The 27,038-nt window shown below is 21.2% G+C and overlaps 9 protein-coding genes across 9 annotated transcripts; 5 read left to right on the forward strand and 4 right to left on the reverse strand.

The window, feature by feature from the left end:
- Positions 1–2,181: 2,181 nt before the first annotated feature.
- On the forward strand, positions 2,182–3,524 carry PBANKA_0815400 (conserved protein, unknown function; the record flags this gene model as incomplete). Its single annotated transcript, XM_034564317.1, has 6 exons — positions 2,182–2,233; positions 2,408–2,520; positions 2,613–2,726; positions 2,841–2,930; positions 3,029–3,189; positions 3,305–3,524. 6 exons carry the CDS (start codon positions 2,182–2,184, stop codon positions 3,522–3,524), a joined length of 750 nt encoding a protein of 249 aa, XP_034421126.1.
- A 731-nt stretch (positions 3,525–4,255) lies between these two features.
- On the reverse strand, positions 4,256–8,871 carry PBANKA_0815500 (conserved Plasmodium protein, unknown function; the record flags this gene model as incomplete). The annotated part of the gene is made up of 2 exons (XM_034564318.1): positions 4,256–6,886; positions 7,075–8,871. The coding sequence occupies 2 exons, from the start codon at positions 8,869–8,871 to the stop codon at positions 4,256–4,258; spliced, it is 4,428 nt and encodes a 1,475-aa protein (XP_034421127.1).
- A 1,717-nt stretch (positions 8,872–10,588) lies between these two features.
- On the forward strand, positions 10,589–11,062 carry PBANKA_0815600 (transcription elongation factor 1, putative; the record flags this gene model as incomplete). Its single annotated transcript, XM_034564320.1, has 2 exons — positions 10,589–10,701; positions 10,867–11,062. The coding sequence occupies 2 exons, from the start codon at positions 10,589–10,591 to the stop codon at positions 11,060–11,062; spliced, it is 309 nt and encodes a 102-aa protein (XP_034421128.1).
- Positions 11,063–12,929: 1,867 nt separating this feature from the next.
- Positions 12,930–14,405, forward strand: PBANKA_0815700 (apicomplexan amino acid transporter ApiAT2, putative; the record flags this gene model as incomplete). Its single annotated transcript, XM_034564321.1, has 1 exon — positions 12,930–14,405. The coding sequence occupies one exon, from the start codon at positions 12,930–12,932 to the stop codon at positions 14,403–14,405; it is 1,476 nt and encodes a 491-aa protein (XP_034421129.1).
- Positions 14,406–15,456: 1,051 nt separating this feature from the next.
- PBANKA_0815800 (GINS complex subunit Psf3, putative) lies at positions 15,457–16,080 on the reverse strand (the record flags this gene model as incomplete). The annotated part of the gene is made up of 1 exon (XM_034564322.1): positions 15,457–16,080. The coding sequence occupies one exon, from the start codon at positions 16,078–16,080 to the stop codon at positions 15,457–15,459; it is 624 nt and encodes a 207-aa protein (XP_034421130.1).
- Positions 16,081–17,568: 1,488 nt separating this feature from the next.
- On the forward strand, positions 17,569–19,062 carry PBANKA_0815900 (BSD-domain protein, putative; the record flags this gene model as incomplete). The annotated part of the gene is made up of 1 exon (XM_034564323.1): positions 17,569–19,062. One exon carries the CDS (start codon positions 17,569–17,571, stop codon positions 19,060–19,062), a length of 1,494 nt encoding a protein of 497 aa, XP_034421131.1.
- An 834-nt stretch (positions 19,063–19,896) lies between these two features.
- Positions 19,897–21,534, reverse strand: PBANKA_0816000 (type II NADH:ubiquinone oxidoreductase; the record flags this gene model as incomplete). The annotated part of the gene is made up of 1 exon (XM_034564324.1): positions 19,897–21,534. One exon carries the CDS (start codon positions 21,532–21,534, stop codon positions 19,897–19,899), a length of 1,638 nt encoding a protein of 545 aa, XP_034421132.1.
- Positions 21,535–23,384: 1,850 nt separating this feature from the next.
- Positions 23,385–24,288, reverse strand: PBANKA_0816100 (SUMO-conjugating enzyme UBC9, putative; the record flags this gene model as incomplete). Its single annotated transcript, XM_034564325.1, has 4 exons — positions 23,385–23,513; positions 23,617–23,699; positions 23,816–23,936; positions 24,142–24,288. 4 exons carry the CDS (start codon positions 24,286–24,288, stop codon positions 23,385–23,387), a joined length of 480 nt encoding a protein of 159 aa, XP_034421133.1.
- A 1,719-nt stretch (positions 24,289–26,007) lies between these two features.
- PBANKA_0816200 (ribonuclease H2 subunit C, putative) lies at positions 26,008–26,949 on the forward strand (the record flags this gene model as incomplete). Its single annotated transcript, XM_034564326.1, has 1 exon — positions 26,008–26,949. The coding sequence occupies one exon, from the start codon at positions 26,008–26,010 to the stop codon at positions 26,947–26,949; it is 942 nt and encodes a 313-aa protein (XP_034421134.1).
- Positions 26,950–27,038: the final 89 nt, after the last annotated feature.

Genomic DNA, 27,038 nt, shown 5'->3' on the forward strand with positions numbered 1-27,038 from the left:
GTGACAGAGAAAAAAAAAATGTTGAAATAAAAATAAAAATTCCTTATTTATTTTCCCAATTAAGAATAATACACTATTGAACCCCGTTACTTAAAAAATTCCATCTAAAGAAATTAAGAATAAAAATTTAATCAAATCCAAGTATATAGTATTATGCATACATTTCATATCTATGGTTATAAAATAAATTAATTCATTTTGTTATATATTTGCCTGTACATAGCTAGCCATAATTAAAAAAATTAAAAATTAAAAATATGTAATTTTTTTTTATAAATTAAACTTTCCAATTTTTATTTTGTAAAAGTTTGCTCCATAATTTTGGAGACTTAATCCCTAACATTTGCAAGTACATTTCAAACATTACTATTTAAAGTTATTTGTTTTCAGTATAATAATGATAAAGCTTGCTTATGATTTTTAACTATACTATTTATATATGTTTTGTTTTTTAAATTATTTTGAAAAATTATTTTGCATACTATTTTAAAGTACCCATTGAGAGTTGCTGTGTAGAGGTATCCTTATATAAATATGTGTACATAACTATTTTTCATATTTATAAGAAAAAAGTAATGATAAATCAATTTAATTTTTGAGAAGAATAATTTATAACCATTAATTGTTTGGGTTGTTATAATTACAAGTAGACATTGTTATGTCATTTTCTATTTTATATTTTCCATAGAAAAGGAGAAAATATTTCACTTTTTTAAGAATTAATATAAATATAAGTGTTATATTACTATTTTAATTATTTGCTATCAAACAATACTTATATAATAGCTATTTCACAAATAAAAAAGCCATGGGCACAACTAATTAAAAAAAATAAACATTATATTTATGGACATATTTCTTATTATTGTTAACATAATTGAAATACAAAATATATAGAGAAATTCTGCATAGTAAGTGCACACATATTATAACATAAAAAAAATAAGATACAAACATTTTATATGAATATACTTTCTACAATATATCAAAGTAATAAATTTGTATGCCATATAATATTATTTTTTATATAGATTGGCATATTTTTATTATTAACAATTCTCAAATTAAACTTTTGAATTTATGAAGTCATATATACAAAAAGATAATAAATATATATTTGTTTGTTCGTCTAATTTTTTATTATAATTAATATCCTAAGTGTGTATCAAAGGGAAAACTTATTTTTATGCGAATTATATATCCCCAATGATATAATATTTCTCATTAAATATTATTATTTATATACTACATCATGAAGGTATTAATTTCTTTATTTTTAAAGTGGGTACATTTTTTTCAAAATTTACCATTTCTTGATCATTACACATTTTACTCTATGATTTATTATTATATATATTATACTCTATATTAATTCTATTTTTATCAAAATTATTATATATATTTAAAAATATAATGCGTGCATACATATAGGAATTATATAAATATATATGTATGTATATAATATATGGGAATAATTTATATTATGCCTTTTCTATAAATTTGAAAGCACTAGTAAAGCATATTAAATTTTCGTGGGAATTTGACAATGTAGTTGTTTTATATTATTTAATAAATTCCATATTTTTATTTATTTTAATATATTTAATTAATCCTCCATCCTTTGTTTATTCATTTAATATGTATATATATATATATTATTTTTTGTTTTACTTTTCTGTATATCATCATTATAAATAATTATGTGCACATTTCTTCATAAATCGTATTGTGTATATTTTCTTTCATATTTTATTTGTTTTTTTTATTACATTTTATTTTATGCAAAATCACTAAATTTTGTTGTGTGCGGTTTAGACAAATTATATAAGAACTACCACATAATATATATATGTATGTACAAATTTGTGTAGATTTTTTAGAAAATATATAATAAATTTATTTTTAAACATTCTATATTTTACCTTATAAAAATATTTGAAATTAAAAAAAAAACAGCTGCGTATTTCCTTAATTATATATATATGTAGAATAAGTTTTCTATATGAATTTTTTTTATAGTAATTGTAACATTATATATAAATGTTGTTAAAATTTTTTTATGGTTTAATTTTTATGTAATTTTTTATTATATTCAAAAGTTTATAATTATTTTTATAATTTTTTAATATTTTTTGTGTATAAGTGTTTGTTTTCAAATTATTTGAAAAATCAAATTTAAAGATGGCAAACACCGGAACTACCGATTTAAGTTGGCTACCTTCTGATGCAGATGGTAAATATAATATTATTAATAACTCCAAGTGTGATATTATTAATAATTCCAAATGTAGTATTATTAAATACACCATGAAATTATAAATCTATTTACAACTCTGTCTTATATCCTTACCCGTCACTAATGTGCACATTATTTTTCTTTACTATAAATAAAATAATAAATTTTCAGAGCAACTAGCGTTAGGGTTTAAAATTGTGACAAATGCATATAAAACAAGAGTAACCTCACAAGAAGCAGAAATAAGATCTTTAAAAGGGCAACTTACTGAAAAACTTGAGCAGGTTATTTTATACATCCATATAAATATGTGCATATATCTATATATGTTATATATACATGTGAATATTTCTTATTATTATTTCCATTTTTTTAGTTATCTTCTATTCAAAAAAAATACAGCAATTTGGAAGTACAACTAATTGAATCAACTCAAAGAGGAAATCAATTATCTGAAGAAAATAAACAATTAATCTTTACAATTAAAAAAGTAAATAAATTATAAATATCATAAACAAAATCGATATAAATTTGTATCAATAAAAATGTTCATAATTATGTAGAAAAACTAAAAATGTATATATATTTTTTTATTTTTTTTCAGTTAAATCGAGATATTGATCGATTGGAAAATTTAAAGAAAGCTGTTCTTAACTCAATTCAAGAAGAACATGATGTTGAAGATGCTCATAAGGTATATAAAAATTGTTTGGAATATATGCACATGCTTAAACAATTATTACTATTTCTATTATTGTTTGATTGTTTAATTTTTTTTTTTTTTTTGCGCAGTATTATTCAGCTGATGATATGCTTCAAACAACTGCCCCAAGAACAATGCTTGAAATTAACGGAAATGATGATACATGTCAAAACTTAATAAACAAAATTGTCAACTCTGATGCTCATAGTATTATTAATGGAAATTTTAATTCTCCTTATTTGGGAAATACGTAATTTATGAAAAAAAAAAATACAGTTTTGTTTTTTGAATTTTTTTGTCTATTTTCTTACATTTTATCATTATTTTATTTTTGTTTTATTTTCGTTTGCACACTTTTATAACAGATCCGTGATTGAAAAAAATACAGACGGAAAAGCATTTTTTCGTAATGCACGAAGTCGATTAACATATGAACAGTTTAATCAATTTTTAAGCAACATAAAAAAACTAAATAATCATCAACAAAAACGAGACGAAACATTGAAAAAAGCTCAAATAATATTTGGGGAAACCAATGCAGATTTATATGAAGAATTTAAAGTATTAATATCAAAGCATTCATAAAAAAGTTATAAATATATTATGTTAAATAGGTTCATAATATTATAGTTACACAAATAATACATATTAATATAGTATGATTTTTGATTTGTTTTCAGTTTTAGATTTTCTTGTTTTTATTTTATATTTTTTGTTTTGTTTTATGTTTTTTTTTGTTTCATTTTGTTATGCTTTGTGTGATGTTTACGCTAATATTTTACCTCTTATGTATTAATAAATTAAACATGTCTTTAATTTTTGTATTATTTTATAAAAAATCAAGAATAATAAACAATTTGCATATACCGATTTATAAATAGCGAAATTCAACAAATAGTATCCAAAAAAAAAATATTATGAACAATTCATATATATTATTGCTTAGTCATAATTTTTTGGTAATTTTCAAAACAATGTTTTACAAGTATTGTAATGTACCATACAATTAGAAACCTATTTTTGTATAAATAATTTGTCTCTTTTAATTTTAAATAAATATATAATATTATATGTCCATTTTTTCTCTTCTTATATTTCCGATGTTGTAATTTCACACCAATTTGCGCTATTTTTTTCTCTCAATTTTTGTATTGGCGAGGTTTAAATTTATTTATATTTAATATGGAATAATAAAAAAATATTTATAATATATTTTTAAATTATTTTCTAAACAGTTGTAAATAATTGCGAAAAAAATATTAAAAAAATGGAATGGACATTTCGATGTGGGACTATAAGAAGAAAAGACATAAAAATTATTTTTTTCGTAGTATTCTGCTAAGAACACCCCTATTTTTTGTATTTTTATTTTTGTTTGTTGGACTTTTGCACACATCATTTTTTTGGGCAATTGAATTTATATTATATTGTTCATTTTCTTTTAATAAAACATAATTATTTTTATTATCATTGTTATATTCATTTATTATATTTGAAATATAAGATGGTAATACATGTTTATTACTACATTCAGTATTTATTATATTTCCACTTAAATTATTAGCATATATTTGTTGTTGATTATCCTGAGCTGGTTCCATGTGGAATTTTATATTCTTCTGTTTTATTTGATCAATATATTTGATACTATCTAAATTTATGGTATTGTTTGAAATATTTTTATAATTTTCAGTGGAACTATAAGTCACAATATTACTTGCAAGGTTTGGTGCATTTAAAAGGGAAGAATTATTATTAATATAGATTTGATTGACTATTTTTTTTGTGTTATTCATATTGTTACTATTATTATTGTTATTTGTGCACATATTTTTTACTGTATCATTACATAAAATCATATTTTTATTATGTGTTTGCCCGCTAACTGTTTGATCAACTATTTTTTGTGATTCTGTGGATATAGAAATTTTAGTAGGTTTATTTTTTAGTATGTCCCCCACTTCATTTAGTGCACCTTTTCTCGACCCGAAATCGGTATCGATCTTTATTGGCTGGAAAAATGTCTCGTTTTGATTATCGCATTCCTGGTTTAAGGATTTACAAATATCATGAGCATCACTATTATTTAAACTAATACCGTTTAAATTTTTGGAAATATTGTCAGAATAGTTACTATTGTAATGAGGATTGTCAACACTTTTTTTATTATTTATAAAATTAAAATCATTATTGTTCCACATATTTGATGTTGTATTTTCTGGAATATTTTTATTATCTGTTTTAGGATCCAATTTATTTAATGTATGAGCTATTAAAACATTTTTCGCATCTTTTCTTGTTATTTCGGATTCATTTGAATTATCCATTTTATTTTTTAAACTTATGTGCATATATTTTTCTTTATTTTTTTTGTACCATTCATAGTTTATTAAAATATCATTCCCTTCGTTATTTTCTTTATCAGAAATTTTATTAACAATTGTTTCAATCAAATTAGTATGATTATTTTCTTCTTTATCTAAATCAATGTTTTTATTTTCAACATTTTGAATAAATTCTTTTGAATTATTCATTTCTAAACTTAGTTCATCTTTTTTATGGTTAAATAGTGAATTTGATGGATTCAAGTACGTTTGTTGTTCTATATTTTTTTCTTCCTTATTCGGTGTAACTGATTCTAAATTATATATCTGATTATTATAATATAGGTTTGTATTTTGCTCCTGATTTTTTTTTGTAGAAATTTTATTATTTTTTGAAAATGAATCAATAGGATTGTTGGCATTTATTTCATTTTTTAAACCACTGTCTTTTATTTCCTCATTAGTAGATGCTTCATTAGCATTTAAATTATTTAAAAAAGATGAACTTAAATTTAATGCTTCTATGTTTTCATTACTTAATATATTTGAATCTCCCCAATTTTGCATAAATATAGAATATAAATCATCCTCTTTTATTTTTTCGATTTCATTTTTTTCTTTAGTTATATTTTTTATCATATTTTTATAATTTGTTTCATTAAAATTTAAAAGGTCTTTTTTTATTTCGTTTGTGACTCTCTGATCTGAACTATTATTTATACTTTCTGATGATATGCTGTTTTTTCGTTTTTTTGATTTTTTTTTTTTTTCTAATTTATAGTTTTTTCTTGTTTTTTTTACATCAATATAATTGTCACTATAACATGAAGAACCTATATCACCAAATTTATAATTATTTTTATAATATTTTTTTTTAAAAGATTTATTATAATATTCTCCGTAATCACTATGTTTATTAACAGTTTCATAACTATGACTTGGATCAAATCTACATCTGTCTATATCTTTTTTATCTCGATTTTTTTTTTTTTGATTTATTAATTTATAATTAAAATTTATAGTTTCATTATTTTCATGCATACAATCTATGCAATTCCCCATATTTTGTTTCGGAAACTTTGTGAATATATCATTATGTATGTCAAAATATTTTTTGTCCATTTCATTAAGGTATGAACCAGCAGAATTTCTGTAAAATATTTTATAATTATTTATATTTTGATCATTTATTTCATTTTTATTCATATAATTTAAATTTTGATTATTTGTAAAATTTTCCATATGATTTTCATATTGTTTGTTACAATAAATATGTTTATTATTAACTTGGAGAATTATATTTTTTAATTTTATATTTTCTGATAATAAATTATTATTTATTTCTTTTTCTTTTGTAAGTGATATATTTAAGTCTATTAATTTGCTATTTAACATTTTTTCTGAATATATATACATATCTATTTTTTTTTTTAATTCATCATTTAGTTCATTAAATTCTTTGTTTCTATTTGCCAACTGTTCGTTGTTAATTTTATGATTGTCTAATAATATTTTCATTTCATTTATTTTTTTTAATTGAATCTCTTCATTTTCTTCATACTTTATTTGCTGTCTTTCCATTTCACTACGAATTCCTTTTTTTATTTGTTCTATTTCTTCATCCTACAGAAAAGAAATGCCGAGAAATTTCGAAAAATTCTAAATTATTACTCTTTTCTGTTTTCAACAAAACTAGATCACTTATTTTATTCAAATCGTTGCATTCAGAATAGTGATGATATTATATATTATTGGGAATATCAGAATAATTTTGTTTTATTTAAGTAACTCTATATTTTTTATATCATTACCTTGTTTTTTAGAAGAAATTTCAATGTTTTATTTCTTTTCATTTCTTCAATATAACGTTTTTTATATTTACTTAATTCCTTTCGTATTTGTCTACTTTTAAAACTTTTCGAATTTATGTTTTTATCAAATTCCTTTTCATTATAACCAAAGGGTCGTGATTTTATTTTTTTTTTCTTTTTCAATAGGTAACTATTTTCTTTTGTGTTTTTGCAAATGACTAAACTATTATCATTATTATTTTTTTTTTTTTTTTTTTTCCGAATTCCCCAAATTTTTGTATTCATATTTGTTAAATCTGATAAAAACATTTCGCTTGATAATTGTTCAGCATAATTATCTGAACATAGAATTTCAGAATTTTCATTTTTTTCTGAACAAGTCATATTTTTTGAAGAATAAGTTGATAATTTGGATTTATTAAATAGTGAAGTTGAACTTATATTTTCCGTATATTCACTATCTGAATATTTTTGAATATGTTTTTTACGTTTACTTTTTGATATTTTGTTATTATTACTACTATTTTTTTTGTTTGTTCTTTTATTTTTCTTTGTTTTTTCTGATTTGCAATTTTTTTTATCAGTCTCATTAATATTTTCTAAAAGACTAACTATTTTTTTTTTTTTTTTTTCAATATTAGGAAAATGTTCTCGATCTTCTAACATTATCGATTTTAATTTATCAATTAGACAAGCTAATTTATCATTTTTTTCTGAAAATTCAGAATAAATTTTTAGTAACAATTGATATACATAATCTGTGAAAATAAGGAAATGGTTATGTATTTTTATTTTGATATTTGAAGATGAAACATTATTTTCATTTTGCATTAATAATATATTTTGTTTTAATTTATTTATTGTATTGTTAAGAATTTGTTTTTCTTTAATTAATTTATTTATTAAAATATATTGTTCATTGATTTTGTCTTTTAGTATTGTATTCGATTTTGTAGAATCCGTTTTTAATTTTTCTAAAAATCGAACCATATATATTTCATTTGTTTGTTTTTCTATTTTCAATTTAAGAATATCTTTAAAAATACTATTAATATTATCAATGCAATGCATTTCATTACAACATTTTGCACATAATATTTGTTGTGTTTTATTTATAAATACTTCTTGTATAGTTAATATAAATAGTAACCCTTTTTTACTAATTGTTTCAAAAATATTATTATTATCATTTTCGATTTCAGTTTTAAAATTATTAACTGTGTTCATAAGTGAAAACATTTCAAGATTTTTGTCTTTATCACTATTATTTTCAAAAATTTCACTTTGAATATTTTGTAGAACATATTTTGTTTTTTCTACAGTGTTATCTATTTTTTCTATTCCATCAATTTTATTTTCTAAATTTGGTAATGTTTTATTTATTTCTTTAGTAATACTATAAGAGCATTCTTTTTCATCACATATTGTATTAATACCATTATAATGATTTTCATTATATTCGATATTATTTTCTGTATAATTATTTGTTTTTTTATTTATTATTTCATTTTGAGTTTCATTTAATTCTGGAATTTGAATAATCCTTAAACTTAAAGAACAATCAACATCTTTATTTAATAATTTTATATTTTTTTCGTCATTATATATTTCTACTTTGTTAAACTCATTTTTTGTTGGCTCTGTATTTACATCAATTAATATGTCTTTCTCATTTTTTTCATTATTGTCATTATATATTTTATTTTCCTCTGGTATTATTTCTTTCGCGACGTTATTAGTTTCGATATTTTGAAATATTAAATTATTATCTTCATCTATTTTTAAATTATTTGACATTATATTTGTTTTTTTTATTATATTTAACAATTTGAATGCTCTCCATTAGAGGTTTAACCGAGTTCACCATTAAAAATATATTTTATTTGCAATATAACAACAAATGATACGATATATAAATTCTTTCCTAGTTTTTTTTATATTTATTATACAATTTAATAATATATAAATGTAATTTAACTACTATAACAATGATTACGAAATAAAAGCCGTAGCATATTTAAGGAAAATAAAATATAAGACAAATAAATTGATAGCCTTTCACCAAAAAGGATTAACTTTTTTTCTATTTAATTGTTAATTTGAAAAGTTGTGTGCAATAAACAAAAATATTAACATAAATTAAAGATGGAAATGAGGATGTAGAATATAATTAATAAGAAAAAAGGTATATACAAATAAATATACTAACCGAAAAAGAGAGAAAAATATATGTTTATATTTGAAGAATAGTGTGTAAATATATATTCCTGTTAATTTTATTTAACTATATATATTTCAAATAAAAATTTTGTAAAATTATTTTGACCTTTTTCACTTTTGTGTGCATATATTTCTACAGGAAATATTTTTACCATTTTATATACTATTAAATTGATTTTCCCTTTTTAATTTTTTTTTTTCAACATTAAAAATAATAATCTCAAATGTAGGAAAAGAAAAATATGCGAAATTATATTTCTACCTTTTATGCATATTTATATATGTGTGTGTATGCTACATATTAATAATATAATATGTATTAACTTAAATTTATTTTACATTTTTTTCGTGAATTTTTTACTTAAATTTATTTTACATTTATGTATAACCTTTGTCTGTAATGTAGTAAACTACAGTTTTGTAAAATTTATCCATAAATATTCAATACCTTGTGCCAAATAATAGTATATACGACTTTTGCCGGCGCTTTAAATATATATTCGGCTTATGGGTAAAAAAATATTGTTTGAAAAAAACGATCTTGTTTTTATTATTATTATTATTATTATTTAAATAAGAAAATTATTTTATTCATTACATATATTGTATATTTTAGTTTTTTTTAATAGCTAAATGAATATTTAAACTTGATATTTTTTTTATATTTAAAAAGGAAAGAAAGGGGGGAAAGATTGGAAATAGGTGGAAAAATAAAAAATAAAATAAAAAAAACAACAAAATAAAATTGGAAAAAGTTTATATTTATGTACATGTTATATAATTTTATGTTTCTTTTATATAGAATATAGAAAAAAAATATTATTTATCATCTTTAATTTTAATACACATCTTAACATTTGATCTTTAATTACTTTTTTTATTTTCTCCTTATTTCGCAAACACCCATTAACAATTAAATGAGTTAAATTAGAAATTTCCTGGATATTCAATTAGTTATAATATATATTTGTTTATATTTTATATATATGTAGATGGGTAATATATTTATGGGGCCTATTGGGGATTTTTTCGATTACTTATATTTAAGTTATTTACTTATTATTTACTTTTAATTTCAAAATACAATTTTATATAACATTGAAGTGATTATTTATTTTTCATCTTTTTTTTTTAAATTTATCGTGTAAAATACGTGCCATATTATATATATTGTAAGTTTTAATTTAAATCGAATTTATAAGTAAACAATAAAATTAAATATTATATATAGAATATTTAAAAAATATCAAATTACAAACAAATACATAAAATAAAAAAAATTTGATGGGAAAAAATGGCTCGAAGCAAAGTTAAAAAAGTAAAGCCACGAAAAAAAAAACCAATAAAACTTGACAAGCAATTCAACTGCCCTTTTTGCAGTTATAAAAAATCAGTGGATATTAAAATGTAAAAGTTATAAAAAGAAAGAAAAAACAAATGAATATTGTCCATGCATTTATTCCTAATTTATTACCTACATTTTATACATGACTATTACATATTTTTATGTTTTTTTTTCTGAACAAGCAATAATATTTACAACATTTTTATATTCAATTATAAACCTTATAGGTATAGGTCTAGAGGAATAGGAGAGTTGAATTGTTTGAAATGTGGAGTAAAATATGTTAGTCAAATTACAAATTTAGATGAATGTATTGATGTATATAGTGAATGGGTAGATAAATGTTTAGACGCAAACAAAAAAGGATGTGCTGAACTTTTTTATAATGATGATATAAGCCTATTAAATAATTTTGAAGAATAAAAAAAATACAACGCATTTTAATGAACTATAAAATATTTGTATATATATGAAACAGTAATGTTTTGCAATTCCCTTATTATGGAAACAAATAGTTTTAATTTAATAAATATAGAAAAAATAAAATTAAAAAAATGTGTTTTTAATCTTTATATCCATACATAAAAAAGAATGAATATATATGCACACAGATCTTTCTCAAAACAGTCACAAATAAAGTTTATATTATATTCACATATTATGACTTGTACACACAAATGGAAAAAAAAATAAAAATAAATATACGCATATTTAATTATTATTTGCTTATTTATTCAATCCGTTTTGTAATAATATAAGGATTCCATCCGATTTATGGACAAATATTAAATAATACAAAATAAGTAAAAAGTTTGGTTATTTGATTCCCTATTATTAATAATTTGAATATCATCCCTTTTTATAATAATCATTGTTAATATATTTTTGTGTTTCCTTAATGAGGAATATAAAGAAAATATTTAGCTTCCCAATAATATATATATATATACATACATATGCATACAGCATGCTTATTTATTTTCATAAATGTAAAAAAGTATAGCATGTGTCAGTGGTCGTGATAATATATTTTGCATTATTTGAAACATTTTTTTTGTTACTTTTTTTAAACATAATAAGTTTTAATGAATTAACTTTTTTTTTTGTTCTAATTCGTTATTTTTATCGTAAAATAAATATGAAACCGATCTTATATTTAAGGTAGTGAGGAAATTAAATTATTAACTAAAAGTTGGCATAAATATAAGAAAATAGAAATTACAAATTTGTTTTTTGTCCATATATGTACCATCCAGTATATGGTATTTGTTGTATAATTGGGACATGCGTAGTTATGGGATATAACACAATTCGCATAATATATTTACATGTAATTATATATGAATATGATCTGTATTTATTAAAACCTAACTTATTACACAGTTTGTTTATTAAAAATTTCCAATAAAAAAAAAAGGAAATTAATAAAAGCTGAGTAATGAAAATCAAAAAATCTTTGAATTTATATTTCGAATTATTAGAATAATAAAAAATATATTTATTTGTATTATTGATATATGAATAAAATTGAAAATGCATTTTAATTACATGTTTATTTTATTTTTTACAAAATTAAAGGGAAACCACAATATAATATTACATATATATTTGTTTATAATTCTGATATATATATATATATATAATAAAAGATAAAGTTTATTTAAAACATCATTGTGCATGTACATACATAAATATATTTTAAATAAGTGGCGTATTTAATTATTTTGTTATTTTTTATTCCCACAATGTGGTGAATGTTTAAATTTATTTTGTTTTGAATAAATTTATTAATGTTTTTGTTATTTGTTTCCATTTTATTTTTATTTGGATTATATATATATATATATATAATTTTATATTTTTAATGTTTTCTTCAAAATAATGTATATTTTTAAACGGTATCAGTTGTGTTTAAAAGCGCGTTTTGAATTACTTTTTTAAATATATATGATAAGACTTATATATTTATTTTTTATATATAAGTATATAGAAAAATTTACAGTTATTTAATTTTTTTTTATAAGTATATAGAAAAGGAAATATAAAATTCGCTATATTTCTTCCATTTCATTATACATGTAGTATATGTACAATTGTCCAGATATTTTAAAACGATTTATACACATACCTGTACAAGTTATAATAATAATTCAAGGATATATAGACTTGCCCCAAAAGTAGCCAAATATTTTAATTTCATAATAACACGAAAAAATAAAAGCCCCAAATTTTATATTTTTTTTCAAGCAATTTATATAATAATATATTAAATCGTCTATGCATATATACAATGTCAACTAAAGGGAATGAAGAAATTTCAGAAATAAAATATGCAAATGAGGAAATTAATGATTTAAAAATCAATAGATGGATTGTTTTAGTAATATATTCGATTGTTGCTTCAATAGGAACTTTTGTACATGGGGGTTTTAGTGGATGGCAACCAATTATTTACAAAAGTGGAGCATTTATTGAATTGTGTAAAGAAGGCGATGTAATAGAATCATTTCGAGTTGATGAAAATAATGTTTATGATACATGTGGCAATAGAGATGCAGCTGTGAATAATTTATTCACAATATCATTTTTTGTTCATTTTTTTTTATCATCAATTAGTGGATATGTATTAGATACATTTGGAGAAAGAATATGCTTTTTATGGGGACAATCCATATTGGCATTAGGATTTATATTATTAAGCATAATTAAGCATTCATATGCTTGGTATGTTTTTTTTATGTGTTTGGGTATATCAGCAGATTTATCATTTATTCCATTGTTAAAATTATCTAAATATTTTAACAAAAAAGAATCATTGATATTTGGAATATTGGGATCTGCTCGATCTACTGGATTTGGGATTGGATCGTTTTTAAAAATCGCATTTTTTTATACCTTCAATTTTAAAAACAATGAATTTTATATTTTATGTATATTTTATTTACTTACTTGCAGTTTATTTTCTTTTATGGTTGGGTTATTTATTGTACCAAAAAAATATAATAAAATTTCAAAAATAGGAAGTGAAATTGCTACTGGATCGTCACATACAGATAAGAAGCCAAAAGTAGATATGATAAATGATATAGATAAAATTGAAATGGGAAATAAAACTAATACTAATTTAAGTAGCACAAATAAAGATAGTTTATTTGAAAAAATCAAAATTTTATGGAGTCATAAAAAAAAATGGGAATATTTAATAACAACATTTATTTGTAGTACTAGTATGATCAAATTTGATTATTTTATGAAAACAAATAGATCGATATTTATATGGAATAACAATGATTTAACAACAATATTTTCTATAGCCACAATTTTATCATTTATACCTACCCCATTATTTGGATATTTAGCAGGAAAGTTTGGATCAGTATATAGTATTATAACAAATAACACATTTGGATCATTAGCTTATTTTCTAATATTATTTGATTCAGTATATTGTCGAATGGCCTCAATATTTTTATTCTTTTTGTATATATCATTTCTATTTTCATGTTTTTATTGTTATATTGATGAAAAATATTCAAAAGAACATTTTGGAAAATTATGTGGAATTATGTTTGCAGTCAGTGCGTTATTCTTATTTTTGAATTTTTATCTGACATATTTGACAAATGTTGTATATATTAATATGGGAGAAAAGAAATACTTTCCAGTTGTTTATGGCTTAAACGTCCTTGGTGTTATTGCTTTATTATCTTGTATATACTTAAAAGTTTCAGAAATACGAGAAAAAAAGGCATTAATTGGAGCTTAACTGGATTATGTATATATATATATATATATATATAGTACAGCTTATTATTAATTTTTTTTTATTTCTATTGTTTTACACTTCTTTGAAAACATGCTGTGATTTGTTGATACATTTAAAAAAATGTCATCTTTACATATATATACGCATGCATTTGCATACATATGTATGTGGATACATTTCTACAGTTGTTTTTTTGTGTATTTATATTAATTTGTTTTTAAATGCTGGCATTAATTGGTGTTTTTGTTGTATTCGCACACAATAAATACATATATAAAAATTCAGGTAACTACGAATTATATGCACATCCTTTATTAATATTTGCTAAAGTCGTGCTCCAAAACGAAATATTTATTTAGTTGCATATTTTTATTATATGCACCGTGACTCGTTATTTTAAACATTTAAATACATCTTAATATATTCGTACTATTTTGTTAATTTTTTATAAACTTATTCACCTTTTTTATTGATCCAATGTTTGTAACGACTTGGCATTGGTTTAAATTAAAATTTTTAACATTGTCCATATAAATAGTTATAAATTTTTTCAATTTTATCATTTATATAATTATTTCAAGTTGTAATGCATTTTTTTATTACATTTCTGACATGATTGTTTTATAAGAACTTTACAAGTCATATATAATGATTAGTTAGCAACTTATTTAAAAAAAAATATATGAACCAAAAAAATGTTTAACTATTTTTTATTTCTTGTTCAAAATATAAGTTTTTTTTCCTTTATTTTTATGACATGTTCAGAATTTTTGTCATAAAAAAAAGTTAACCAAACAAACACATATGATGGGAATAATATGGTGAAAATATATTATCAAATAGTTAGCTAATTTTATGTTGTATTAACAAATAATGTTTTTAAAACAAAGGAGAAAAAAAAAACGATAAAATAATAGCTGCAACATGCATACTTATACATACGTAGATTAATAATTAAAAATTATACATGCAAGGTGTATCTTCATAAACACAACAAAAAGAAAAAAAATATATGTTTCATTGGTATTTGTAATTTCAGACGCCACTTTTATTATTTTTCCTTCTCATAAAAATAAAAAAGTGTTGTTTCTTTATTCATTCTTTCCCTTTCTTTGGAAGTACCTTCAATAAAATATTTATAAATTTTTTTTTCTTTATTTGTAAGGCCTTCTAAGAAATAGGCATTTAATTTTTTTTTATTATTTATTAAAAAATGTATTCTTGTTTTTTCCGCTTTTTTTAATATATCGTAAAAATTAGTTGATGGCCATTCATTAGTAGGTAATATATTACATAGCTCATATGCGGTTTCAAAATAAAATTGATTAAACAAGCCAATTGTTACTGAAATTGGATCAAATTTTAAAGTTTCGATTATATCATAATAAGAAGGGAACTTAATTTTTATAATATTTTTTTTATATAATTTTACAGCAAAAAATAATGATAATACTATTTCATCATCTACCTTTAACTTATCCTCTCGTAATCCATTTTTATATTCTAAATATGCTTCATTACTAAGTAGTGATAATCCATATATGTCTACTAAAGGTACACATGGAATTTCAACCAAATCAATAAAACTAAAAGGAGCATTTATGTCTTTTATTATTTCTTCAAACTCTAAAAAATTATTATTGATTTTTATATTTTTCAATACGTTTTCATTCATTTTGGCGCATCAAGGAGGTGCGTAAACGTGTATATATTCCCAGTTACACATTCATATATTTTTATAAATATATAAGTATTTATGCATGTATTTGTAATTTATCGAGTTCACTATAATATGTACTAGTGTCAAAAAGTATAAAATTAGTAAAATAAAAAATACCTACGAAATGGTGGTGATTATAGTTAGATCGTTTTGAAATAACTGTGTATGGATATGCAAATTAAACGTATAAAATTGTATATGTAATTAATTAATGTATAATATACCCAAGCATATATATGGATATAATGGAAAATAGTACTATGCATACATATACATATATATGTCTTCATTCCACTTGGAATAAATTAATACACAACATTAATAACAAGTTTTATTTATGCTGCGTTGTATATATATATATATATGTGTATACCTTTAAATATCCATGAACTTATATATATACATGTATGCCATTACCTCCCACATGGGATGTATGTACACAAAATATATAACTGCACCTTGCACTAAGTTTGTGAGTGCACACAATTAAAATAATAACTTATTTTATATATTCATGACTATTTTTTATTCACATAAAAATAATTTTTTTGTGTATAACAATGATAACGAATATTTAGCAAATTATTAAAATGTAAGCATGTATGCATATATATATATAATAATTATATATACACACATATAATTATATATTATATATAAACAATTAAATATATAAATAAATGGGTGAATGAACGAAATATAAGCTTGTATTTCGTAATATATAAAGCGAATTAAAAAATAAAATAATATAAAAGTTTGAACTTTGAAATATAGGGTATATACTATTAAATATATCTAACATTGCTATTTTTTTAAGGTTTAAAAAGTGGATACATACAAATATTAAATATACAAGTACAATATTTTTTTTTAATACCACATGCTGCGCATTAATTTATTTACACATAGAATATATATAATATTTGTGTATAATTTATGTGCATATATTTTATTTCTCTTCAAATAAAATAAATAAAAATAATTGTCTTTTTTTTCAATAGTTTTTCCAGCATTTTTTCTTATTTTATACCTTTATTTTATTTATCTCTTATTTTTTTTTATGCATTATTTGTTAGATTATATTTTTCCATTTCAATAAAATACAAGTATCAAAATTAACATGCAAAAAAAAAAAAAAAAAAAAAACTGTATAAATAAGAGACTGTACAAAATATGTGTAAAGATGCCATTTAATATGTAATATATATATACAACTTTTTTTTTATAAGTACATAAATTAGAAAAAAATAATTTCCTCATAATTTTAATTTCTTTTTTATTTCGTTGAATAATCTTGTGTAAAATAGTAGGTAATTCAACGCCAGTATTGTTTGGAAATATATTATATAACGCTAAAAAAAAAGTGAAAAATATGATATTTGTTTATTCATTGATTTATTGTATGGCAAAAATTTTTAACTCCCTTTCATATTATGATTGAAAATGTATTCATTGTGGAAAGAGTTAAGTAACCAAGTAAAAAAAAAAGCAGAAAATATAAATACAATTTTAAATGAAATAAATATAAACAATGTGAATATAGATTTGAATGAGGGAAATAATAATACAAATTCTATGAGTTTAAAAACAAGTATTAATAATAAAATAAATGAGATAAATAACAAATATATATTAAATGCAACTGAAACTCCTGAATTTATATATTATAATAATAAGATTGTAAATGGTATTAACAATTTTAAAAAAATAGTTAGTGATATATATCATGAAAAAATAAATGCAACTGACGATGGAAATGAAAATATAAATTCTCATAATTCAAATTCAATCTTAAATGATTGTAAAATATATTTATCCAGGGTAGTTCCATGGAAAAAAGGAGATATTATGGTTTCAAAAATTTACAGAAAAAAATATGGCGAATCATGTCCTATAAAACTTCCTAATAATAATATTAATCGAATTATTTATGAACAGGTATTAAAATTAAATAAAGATAAAAATAAAATTATAAATACTAACATATTACAGAATTATAATTTTAATTGGGGAAAAAAAAAAATACAAAGTGAAGAAATTCTTAAACAAGATATCAATTTGTTAGAAACAAAAAATAGTATTGTTCCTACATATATGAATGAACTAGCTTTTTGGAAATCTTATTATTTTAACATAGATATTATATATAATGAATTAGCAGACTATATATATCAAAACAAGCAAACTATATATGATGAATATATTCGAGAGGAGCAATGTGCTTATACTCAAACTGAGGCTCGAAAAAAAAGTTTCGAAAAAAGCGTCGAAAAAAATGGCGAAAAAAAAAACAATTCTGATGTGTCTTATTCTGAAGTACCTTGTTCTGATGTTCGATGTGATAAAATAGAGAACCAATACAACAATTATCCAAATAAAAATAACCTATTAACTTTTTCTTATTCTACATCCTCCTCCTATATTAGAGGTTTTGATGAAGCATATGATGAAAGTAAAAGGTTTCCAGAAAAATGTGATTCTACGGAATTGATAGATGCAAAATTAATTGAAATGAAAAATAGCAAATGTGTCATTTTAAATTCTAAACATGATAAAATGGAAACAACTGAATTATCAAAATGCCAAGAAAAACAAATTAAACAAAATGATAATATTAATAATGAAAATAATACATGTTTTAATGATAAAGTAAATAAAATAATGATAAATAATGATAATGAAGAAATCCTTTTTCATTTTGATCAACCAAACAAAAATCAAAATCATAGCGATTCTTCTCAGAATGATTTAATAACAGAAAATGAAACAGTCCAAACTTTGAATATTCAAAAAAATTCAAATAATATTATCGAAAAATACAAAGAAATAAATATAGATGACATAAATTTTGTTGACGACATAAATTTTGCTGATGATATAAATAAATTCGATGTCAAAGAATTGGAACAATTTGAAAAAGATATCTTAAATTTTTAATAATTTCTTAAAGGGAATAAATGCATACCCGTTTCATTTTTACTGATTTATATTCAGGAAAGGATATACACATGTCGTCTTATTTTTGTATAATGTTCTTTCATCATTTGTTTACTTTTAAATTTACTTAAATTTATTTTTAAATTTATTTCTTAAATATTTTTTTGGCGATATTTTTTTTGTTGTGTGTAAAAAGGGTACAAATCCGAGCTTTCCCTCATTTTTTTTATTTTGTTCATTTTTATTAGCTAGTTGCGCCTTTAATTTATTCCCCATTTAATTAAACTTTATTAATCAACCCCATGACTTTACGTCGAATTATAAAACTCAAAAAAAGAAATACTTTGTTTTATAATATGTATTCATTCCTTAAATAAAGTACACACACTTCGTAATCCACATATATAGGTCATTTTTATTTGCATAAAATTGAAAATAATAACTTTTAGGATATAATAGCGGTCGAATACTTTAGGTAAAAAATGAAAAAAAAAAATGCCAGAATGAAGCTCCTATATGAATAAGTACATAATCATTTGTTTCAAATTTTTTTAATATATTTTTAGAGAACTTGGAGAAATATCCCATATTTATTTGCAAACACATATATATGTACATTAATAAACGACTATACTCCCTTTCGTTTTTATAGTGTGAATAATATTATGCCATTTAGAGGATGTAACTTAAATTGGTGAATTTAAATGGAAAAAAATGAAAAGTGAAAAAATTAAAAATGAATAATAAAGTGTTTGAAAAAATACCCGAAACAAAACATAAAAAAATTATGTACAAAAGTGAATAAAAAATTGCGAAATAACTAAACATGTCAGATCAGTAGAATGGCCTACCATATATTTTTGTTCTTAAAAAACTAAAGATAAAATTAAAACGTGATTTCCATGTTAATAACATTTGCATATAAATAATTTTCCAAAATGTAAAAGAAAAAAGCCCCCCTTTAATTTCATAAAATGGTAAATGAGCAACTACTTGATGGTTCCCTACATATGCTAATGAACCTTTCCATTTTTCAATAAATGGTGGTATTATATTATTATTATTATATAAATAATTGTTAAATATATTTGATAAATAAAAAGCTTCTTGTTTAGCATTTTGAGCTGTTGGTGGAGGTGACTTATAATTTTTATCAATCATAATTAAATATTTTTCTAATTCTTTTGGGGTCATTTCTGATTTTTTATTTTTATTATAATCCCATTTTTTATCACTAAGTTGTGGAAATATACTTGATAATTCTTCTGATTTTTGTTTTAACATATCTGATGTGATTTTTGAATTTCCTAAACAATTTATTATTTCATTAACATGCTCATGAGATTTAATAGGATTAATTTGTTTACAATCCCCTATTGCATAAATATTATTTGATTGTATTCCAATAACTCTTAAGTATTGATTTACATTTAATATTCTATTATTAACTTGTTCAGGTATTTTTTTTATAAAATTATTTATTAATGGTATTTGAGCTAAGCCACTAGCCCATATAATTATACCATATGGTATTTTTTGATATTCTTCATTTTTATTTATACTTGATTTTATATAAAAATTATTTTCATCTATTTCAATTACATAATAATTTGTATATACATTTATATTTAATTTTTTAAAAGTATCTTTTGTAAAATTTGATATATTTTGTGTAAATGTTGGAAGTAAATTATTTCCCCCTTCAATAATACTAATAGATATATATTTATAAATTTCTTTATATTTATTTTTATTTTTGATATCTTTATTTACAAAATCTGCTAACTCAGCTGCCACTTCAACACCTGTTGGTCCCCCCCCAACAATAACAACATGTAACATATTTTTTGCTAAATCATCATTTATATTATTATTAGTATAATGTTCAGAATTTGTATTATTTGTTTTTATTCTTTTTAGACATGTTTCTAAATTTGAAATAAATTTTCTTCTTATTTTTAAAGCATCAATTATATCTTTTATATAAAACGCATATTTATCTACTCCTTTTATATTAAAAGAATTTGTTTTGGCTCCAACTGAAATAACTAAATAATCATAATATATTTTAATTTCATTATTACTATTTATACTATCTTTACACTTTATATATTTATCTTTATATACTATATCTATACATTCTAGTTTTAAATATTTGCCAGAAATTTTATTTTTTTTTAATAAAGTTTCAACATTTTCTGAACATGCATCTACATTTAATGTTCCACTACATAAACAAGGTAACAAAGGAGTGAAAGTAAAATAATTTCTTGGCGATATTAATGTTACATCATATTTTTGAAAATCTATATTTAATAAAAAATGAATACCACCCCATCCTGATCCTAAAATAACTACTTTTTCTCTTTTTTTATTTATATAATTTACATTTTTTAATTTATTTGAATTACATAAACTTGACACGACTCGAAATACTCCCTTTATTTTTGGATTTTTCACATTCAATATCATTGTTTAACCATGCAAAGGTGTGTAATATAAAAAGAGAGCTAAAAATAATAAATAGGGTGAATAAAAAAAAAATAATAAAGATATATTGCCTACTATTTGTTATATACACATATACACATATTTGTGTATGTATTTTGTGACAACGCTAGGCAAGGCGTGCAATAGGTTATATATATAGTAGATGCACATGTTTTATAAAAAAATAAAAAATAATAATATTATAATTGCTTAAAATTTATAATGTCAATATCACATTTAAAAATCCATATATAAAAATAAATATATTTAATATTATGTCCATTGATATCATATATTACTTATTTATATACACACATATTTAAATCTAATTATATGAGTAACTATACAGAATTTTATAAGTTGTAATATTAATTTGTTAATAAAAATCAATGATATTACACAGATAGCTTGTACTTATGGATTATATATGTGAATATGCACTTAACGAAATGAAAGGATATTTTAGTAAAAAAAATAAAAAGGGAAACAAATCCATCATATATCCAATTAAATAATATGATATAGGAAAAAGATAAAATATTTTAATTCTTTACATAAAACATTTGTATATATAATGATAACAAAATAATAATAAAATTGAAAAGAAGGTTTTTGTATACCACGCACAATTAGAATGTGTGCTTGATATGCGCTTATAAAACACACGAAATAACTTATTCAAATATGTATTAAAATTTTATTATTTTTTTTTAAAAGTATATAAAGGAAATATTTATTAAATTTCAAATGCAACAGAAATAGAAAAAATGTTAAAATATACAGGGGGTAATAAACTATTTTCCAAATGTTGAAAAAAATATATTTTATCTTTTTTGTTTTTATTTTATAAAATAATTATATATTTTTCTTTCTGATCATACATAAAATGTATATATTTGGAAATATACTTATTTATATTGTAAATATTTTAAGAATGTTCATATTTTTTACTTTTTTTTTTTTTCTTTATTTCAAATATACACCGATTTTTTTTATCAGTTCAAAACAACTTTATCTATGCCTTACGCTGTATTTATTATTTTTTTCAAATATAATTAAAATTACAAATTTCAAATAAAAAGGACCAATAGTAACCCCGAACGCATTATATATCCTCATTCAATATCCGATTAACCCTAAAATATAAATATACACACAAAAGTGATGGACATCTTTCTAACCCTTTCAAGGTTATTGACAAAGATTCTATGCCCTTTTAAAAATATATATATTTTTTATTTAAAGCTTAATTTATATGAGTATTAAATTTTTTTTTCTTTTAAAAAAAATATTAATTTAATTTTCAAGTCCCTTTATTTTTTTTTTATAAAATTCAAATACATGAAAACATATCTACGGATATATGTGGACATACATATAAATAAATATAAACATATATAGATTAATATATACATTTAAAAAAAAAAAATAATAAATATATAATATTGTATCATTGCTTAAAAACAATGTATTTTTTTTTTACACTCATTACATATTCACATATATCCATGTATATATATATATATATATATGAGGATACATATAATATGCTGGTATAAATTATTTCCTAATTTTTCATAGGAAATATTACTGCTTAAAATATAGGATAACTTAAAATCTTTTTTTTTCGCATTATAATTTATAAAAGTAAATATCATTATTCATTCAAAATAAAATAACATACACAAAGACATGCAAATATATATGTGAAGAATTGTGTGTATCTTTCTTTTGCATTATATAATAATCATTATTCTTGGTTTATAATTTTCATTCACATTATTAATCATTCATATATTTTACATGCATATACATATATTAGTATTGTTTATTCAATCCTTTGGTCTAAATTCCAATGCTTGTTTTTTTACTTTTTTTTCATATGATTCTCGATCTTGTTGATATAATAAAAATGGTTCTGCTTGTGCAGGAGAATTTGGGTTAGGGTTGTCAAGTAAATCCTAATTAAAGTTATAAAAAGTTGAAAAAAAATATGTAGCTATATAAGTGTATATATTATTTAGCATGTACTTATCAATAAATGGAAAAGAAAAATTGTTATACTTGTATTCCCAAAAGAATTTGTTTAATAGTGATTGAAGGTTTCCAATCTTCATCCTCATTTAAGATTGATAAGCATACAGTTCCTAAGGAGGGTATACGCATAAAATTGGAAAAAAAAAAAAAAAAAATAGCTAGCTGTGCATATATACATACTTGAATGCATGAAATCCATTTTATTTATTTATGTTTGAATAAATACCTGATGGATAAATATTTGGATGAAATAAAACAGTAGTAAATTTACACTTAGGGGGTTTACTTGGATAATCATCAGTAAATTCCATGATAATTGGAAATTCCCCACCTTCCCATAAACCTCCCTACAAATAATAAACAACAAAACAATAAAATATCAGTTAATAAAAAGACATAAAATAGGAAAGCAATTGATGGTAATGTATGGTAGTACAATACTTTGTATTGATATGCTATATTCATTTATTTTATTCCCTTGTCCATATAGTATATAAAAATAATTTAAAAAAAAAAATACTAATAATATATACATGAAAAAATTATTTATACCTTTTTTCCTGGTATTTTACATATCCATTTCATAATATCGAGCCCCTTACCATCACTCATGGGACTATATTTTGCTGAAAATCCAGCAGGGTGATCTTTTCTCCATTCTGCTCTTTCTTGTGCTAGCCTTTTTTTAGCAATAGACATTTTTTCATTTAATTACATAAAAAAAATTAATAATAATATAAAATAGTAATATAATATTAACTTAAATGTTCTTAAAAATTTAATTTAAACCCTGTTTTTGTACTAGTTTTTTTGTAATTATTTTTTTTATGAATTTATTTTTCGTTTACAATATGTTATTTTGTACAAAATAATATTTACTTATTCAAGTAAAATATAAATAAAAAAAAACGAATTAAAAAAAGTATATATATGTATATATTACTTAAAGCGGTAATGTATTTCACATGTACTACTTTGGGTTTTTTCAACGAATCTATAGATATTACATATATTTATACAATTATTATTAAAACATAATAATTTGTAAAATATCTCAAAAGATATTATTCATTCAGTTTATTTGAAAATAGTCAAATGACAATTTTACGAAAAAGAAAAAAAACAAAAGTAAAAAATACATGTATTTATTAATTAATCATAATGATACGAATCGCCAATACTTTCTTTTCTTTTTTCTCCATTTTTTTTTTTTAAGAAAAAAGTGCATTCCTTAACCTTTTAAAAAAAAATATATATATATATATTATCCAAACAAACTAAACAGTTTAAATCAGATGTTTAAATAAATATGCAAATAATCAGTGTAAATTTAAAATACATGTCTAGCTATCCTACTTTTCCCATAAAAATTTTTTTTTTTAAATATTTAAAGCATTACAATAAATAGTGAAATATAATAAGGATTATAAGAACCTTATTTATTCTCTATTGAACTCGAATATCTTTTTGTCAGAAGTTATTAATTCCCCATCATATTATTATAGTTTTTATGAATAGTTATATATATATATATATTATGTACAATTTGAATTAATTTGCATATCCTTAATATATTTAAATATTTGTAATACTACCAATAATTATTTTATTTTTTTCTTGATTTTCCATAAAATAGAGAATAATGCTTTAGGGATAATTTGGGCTTGTTCCATATGTTAATAATTGTATTTACATAAATGTGTATGTCATATGTACGTATAGAGATTGACTAATTGCAATGTATATATGCGAACATTCCTATTGATAATATAGATTTATATAATATTTAACTTTTTCACTAAAGTACAATTAAAATAAAAAATTTTAACCTTCGTTATGTAAAAATTATAGACAATATTAAACAAAAAACGGGAATTTATACATATGTACGTGTGCCTATATATTTTGATAATTGTATTTATGAATAAAAGAAAAATTAATGAAAATTCGACAACTATACATAATCCAAATGAGAGAAAATAATATGAAAATAATATACATTAAACAGAAGACATACTACATGCACACATGCAATATATTTATATAATACACACGTAAAAAAAAATATTATAATATTAAAATAGATATATTCAACGACTTAAAAAATACATTTTACGCGTATTTAAAGAAATTTTTTTTTTTTAATTTAAAATTTTTTTTGCATTTTTTATGATGGCAACACAGAAATGCGTTCAAGCCAACACATGTCTTAATTAATTTGTAATTCCAAAAAATATAATTTATATTCAAAAGATAATTCAGATAATAATATTTTTGTCTTTTGCTTGACGAAGTAGAGACATAAGCCAGTTGCGTAAGTCACCAATTGAATAACACAATTTAGTTATCTGGCTAGCCAAAAGAAGGAAAAAAATTAGCTGTCCAAAAAAAAAAAAAAAGGAAAAACAGTAGACAAAAATGAATTCCTTCTTTGGAGATGATACGCAAGAAGAAGAAAAACTTCTTCAAGAAATTATAAAAGAAAAAAGCGATGAAATTCCATATATTATTAAAGAAATAACATGTTCTGAGTTAAGTCCAAATGGGAAAAAACATATGGGAGCAGGGATAAAAACATCTTTAAAGGATGAATGTGCAGTAAAAAATGAACAAGGGGATGCAGAGAATAATAGTAAAAATATAAACAATTGTGCAGAATTTAATAACCCAAACAAATCATATGATAATAATACTAATTTTGGAAATGAAAAAAATGAAATAAGATATAATAATGAATACATATTAAACGTTAAACTAAATACAAACATTTTCCCATTTCATATAAAAAAAAATGGAAAAATAAATTCAGATATATTTTTTATACCATATATAAGTGAAGATAATAAAGATGTCATAACAAAATATACATATAATTATGACTATTATGATATATATCCACAAAATGTTGAGCTAACTAATAAAAATTTTCATGCAAATAAAAGAAAAGATATCGATTCGTCAAGACATGGCAATTTGGTAAAATGCAAAAAGGAACATATAGATAAAGATGAAAATGAAAATGAAAAAAGTAATTTTCAAAAATTTTTAGTGCATTTTAGAGGACGATTGTTTATTGGAAGTAATATAAATTATTCTTTTTTTAATATCCAAACATTTTTAGCAACTTTAAGCAATGATGACCATACAACTAGCGAAACACAAAATAAACTATGCTATGTTAATAAAAAAATAAAAACTTATAACCATATACCTAATGCTACTTATTGGAAACAAGATGAATATCCCGATATATTTGATTCAAATATACAAAAACTTCAAATGTTTTTTATTTCACAATCGATAGTTAATTATGACAAAGAATCCCAACTTAAGGCACATGAGGGTGAACTCATATTTTAACTCCAAATTGATTTTCAAAAAGACAAAAAAAACAAAAGAAAAACAAAAAAAACAAGCATGTATGCAATCCACATATGTATACAGATTTA

Source organism: Plasmodium berghei (assembly GCF_900002375.2).
Source record: "Plasmodium berghei ANKA genome assembly, chromosome: 8".
NCBI lineage: Eukaryota > Apicomplexa > Aconoidasida > Haemosporida > Plasmodiidae > Plasmodium > Plasmodium berghei.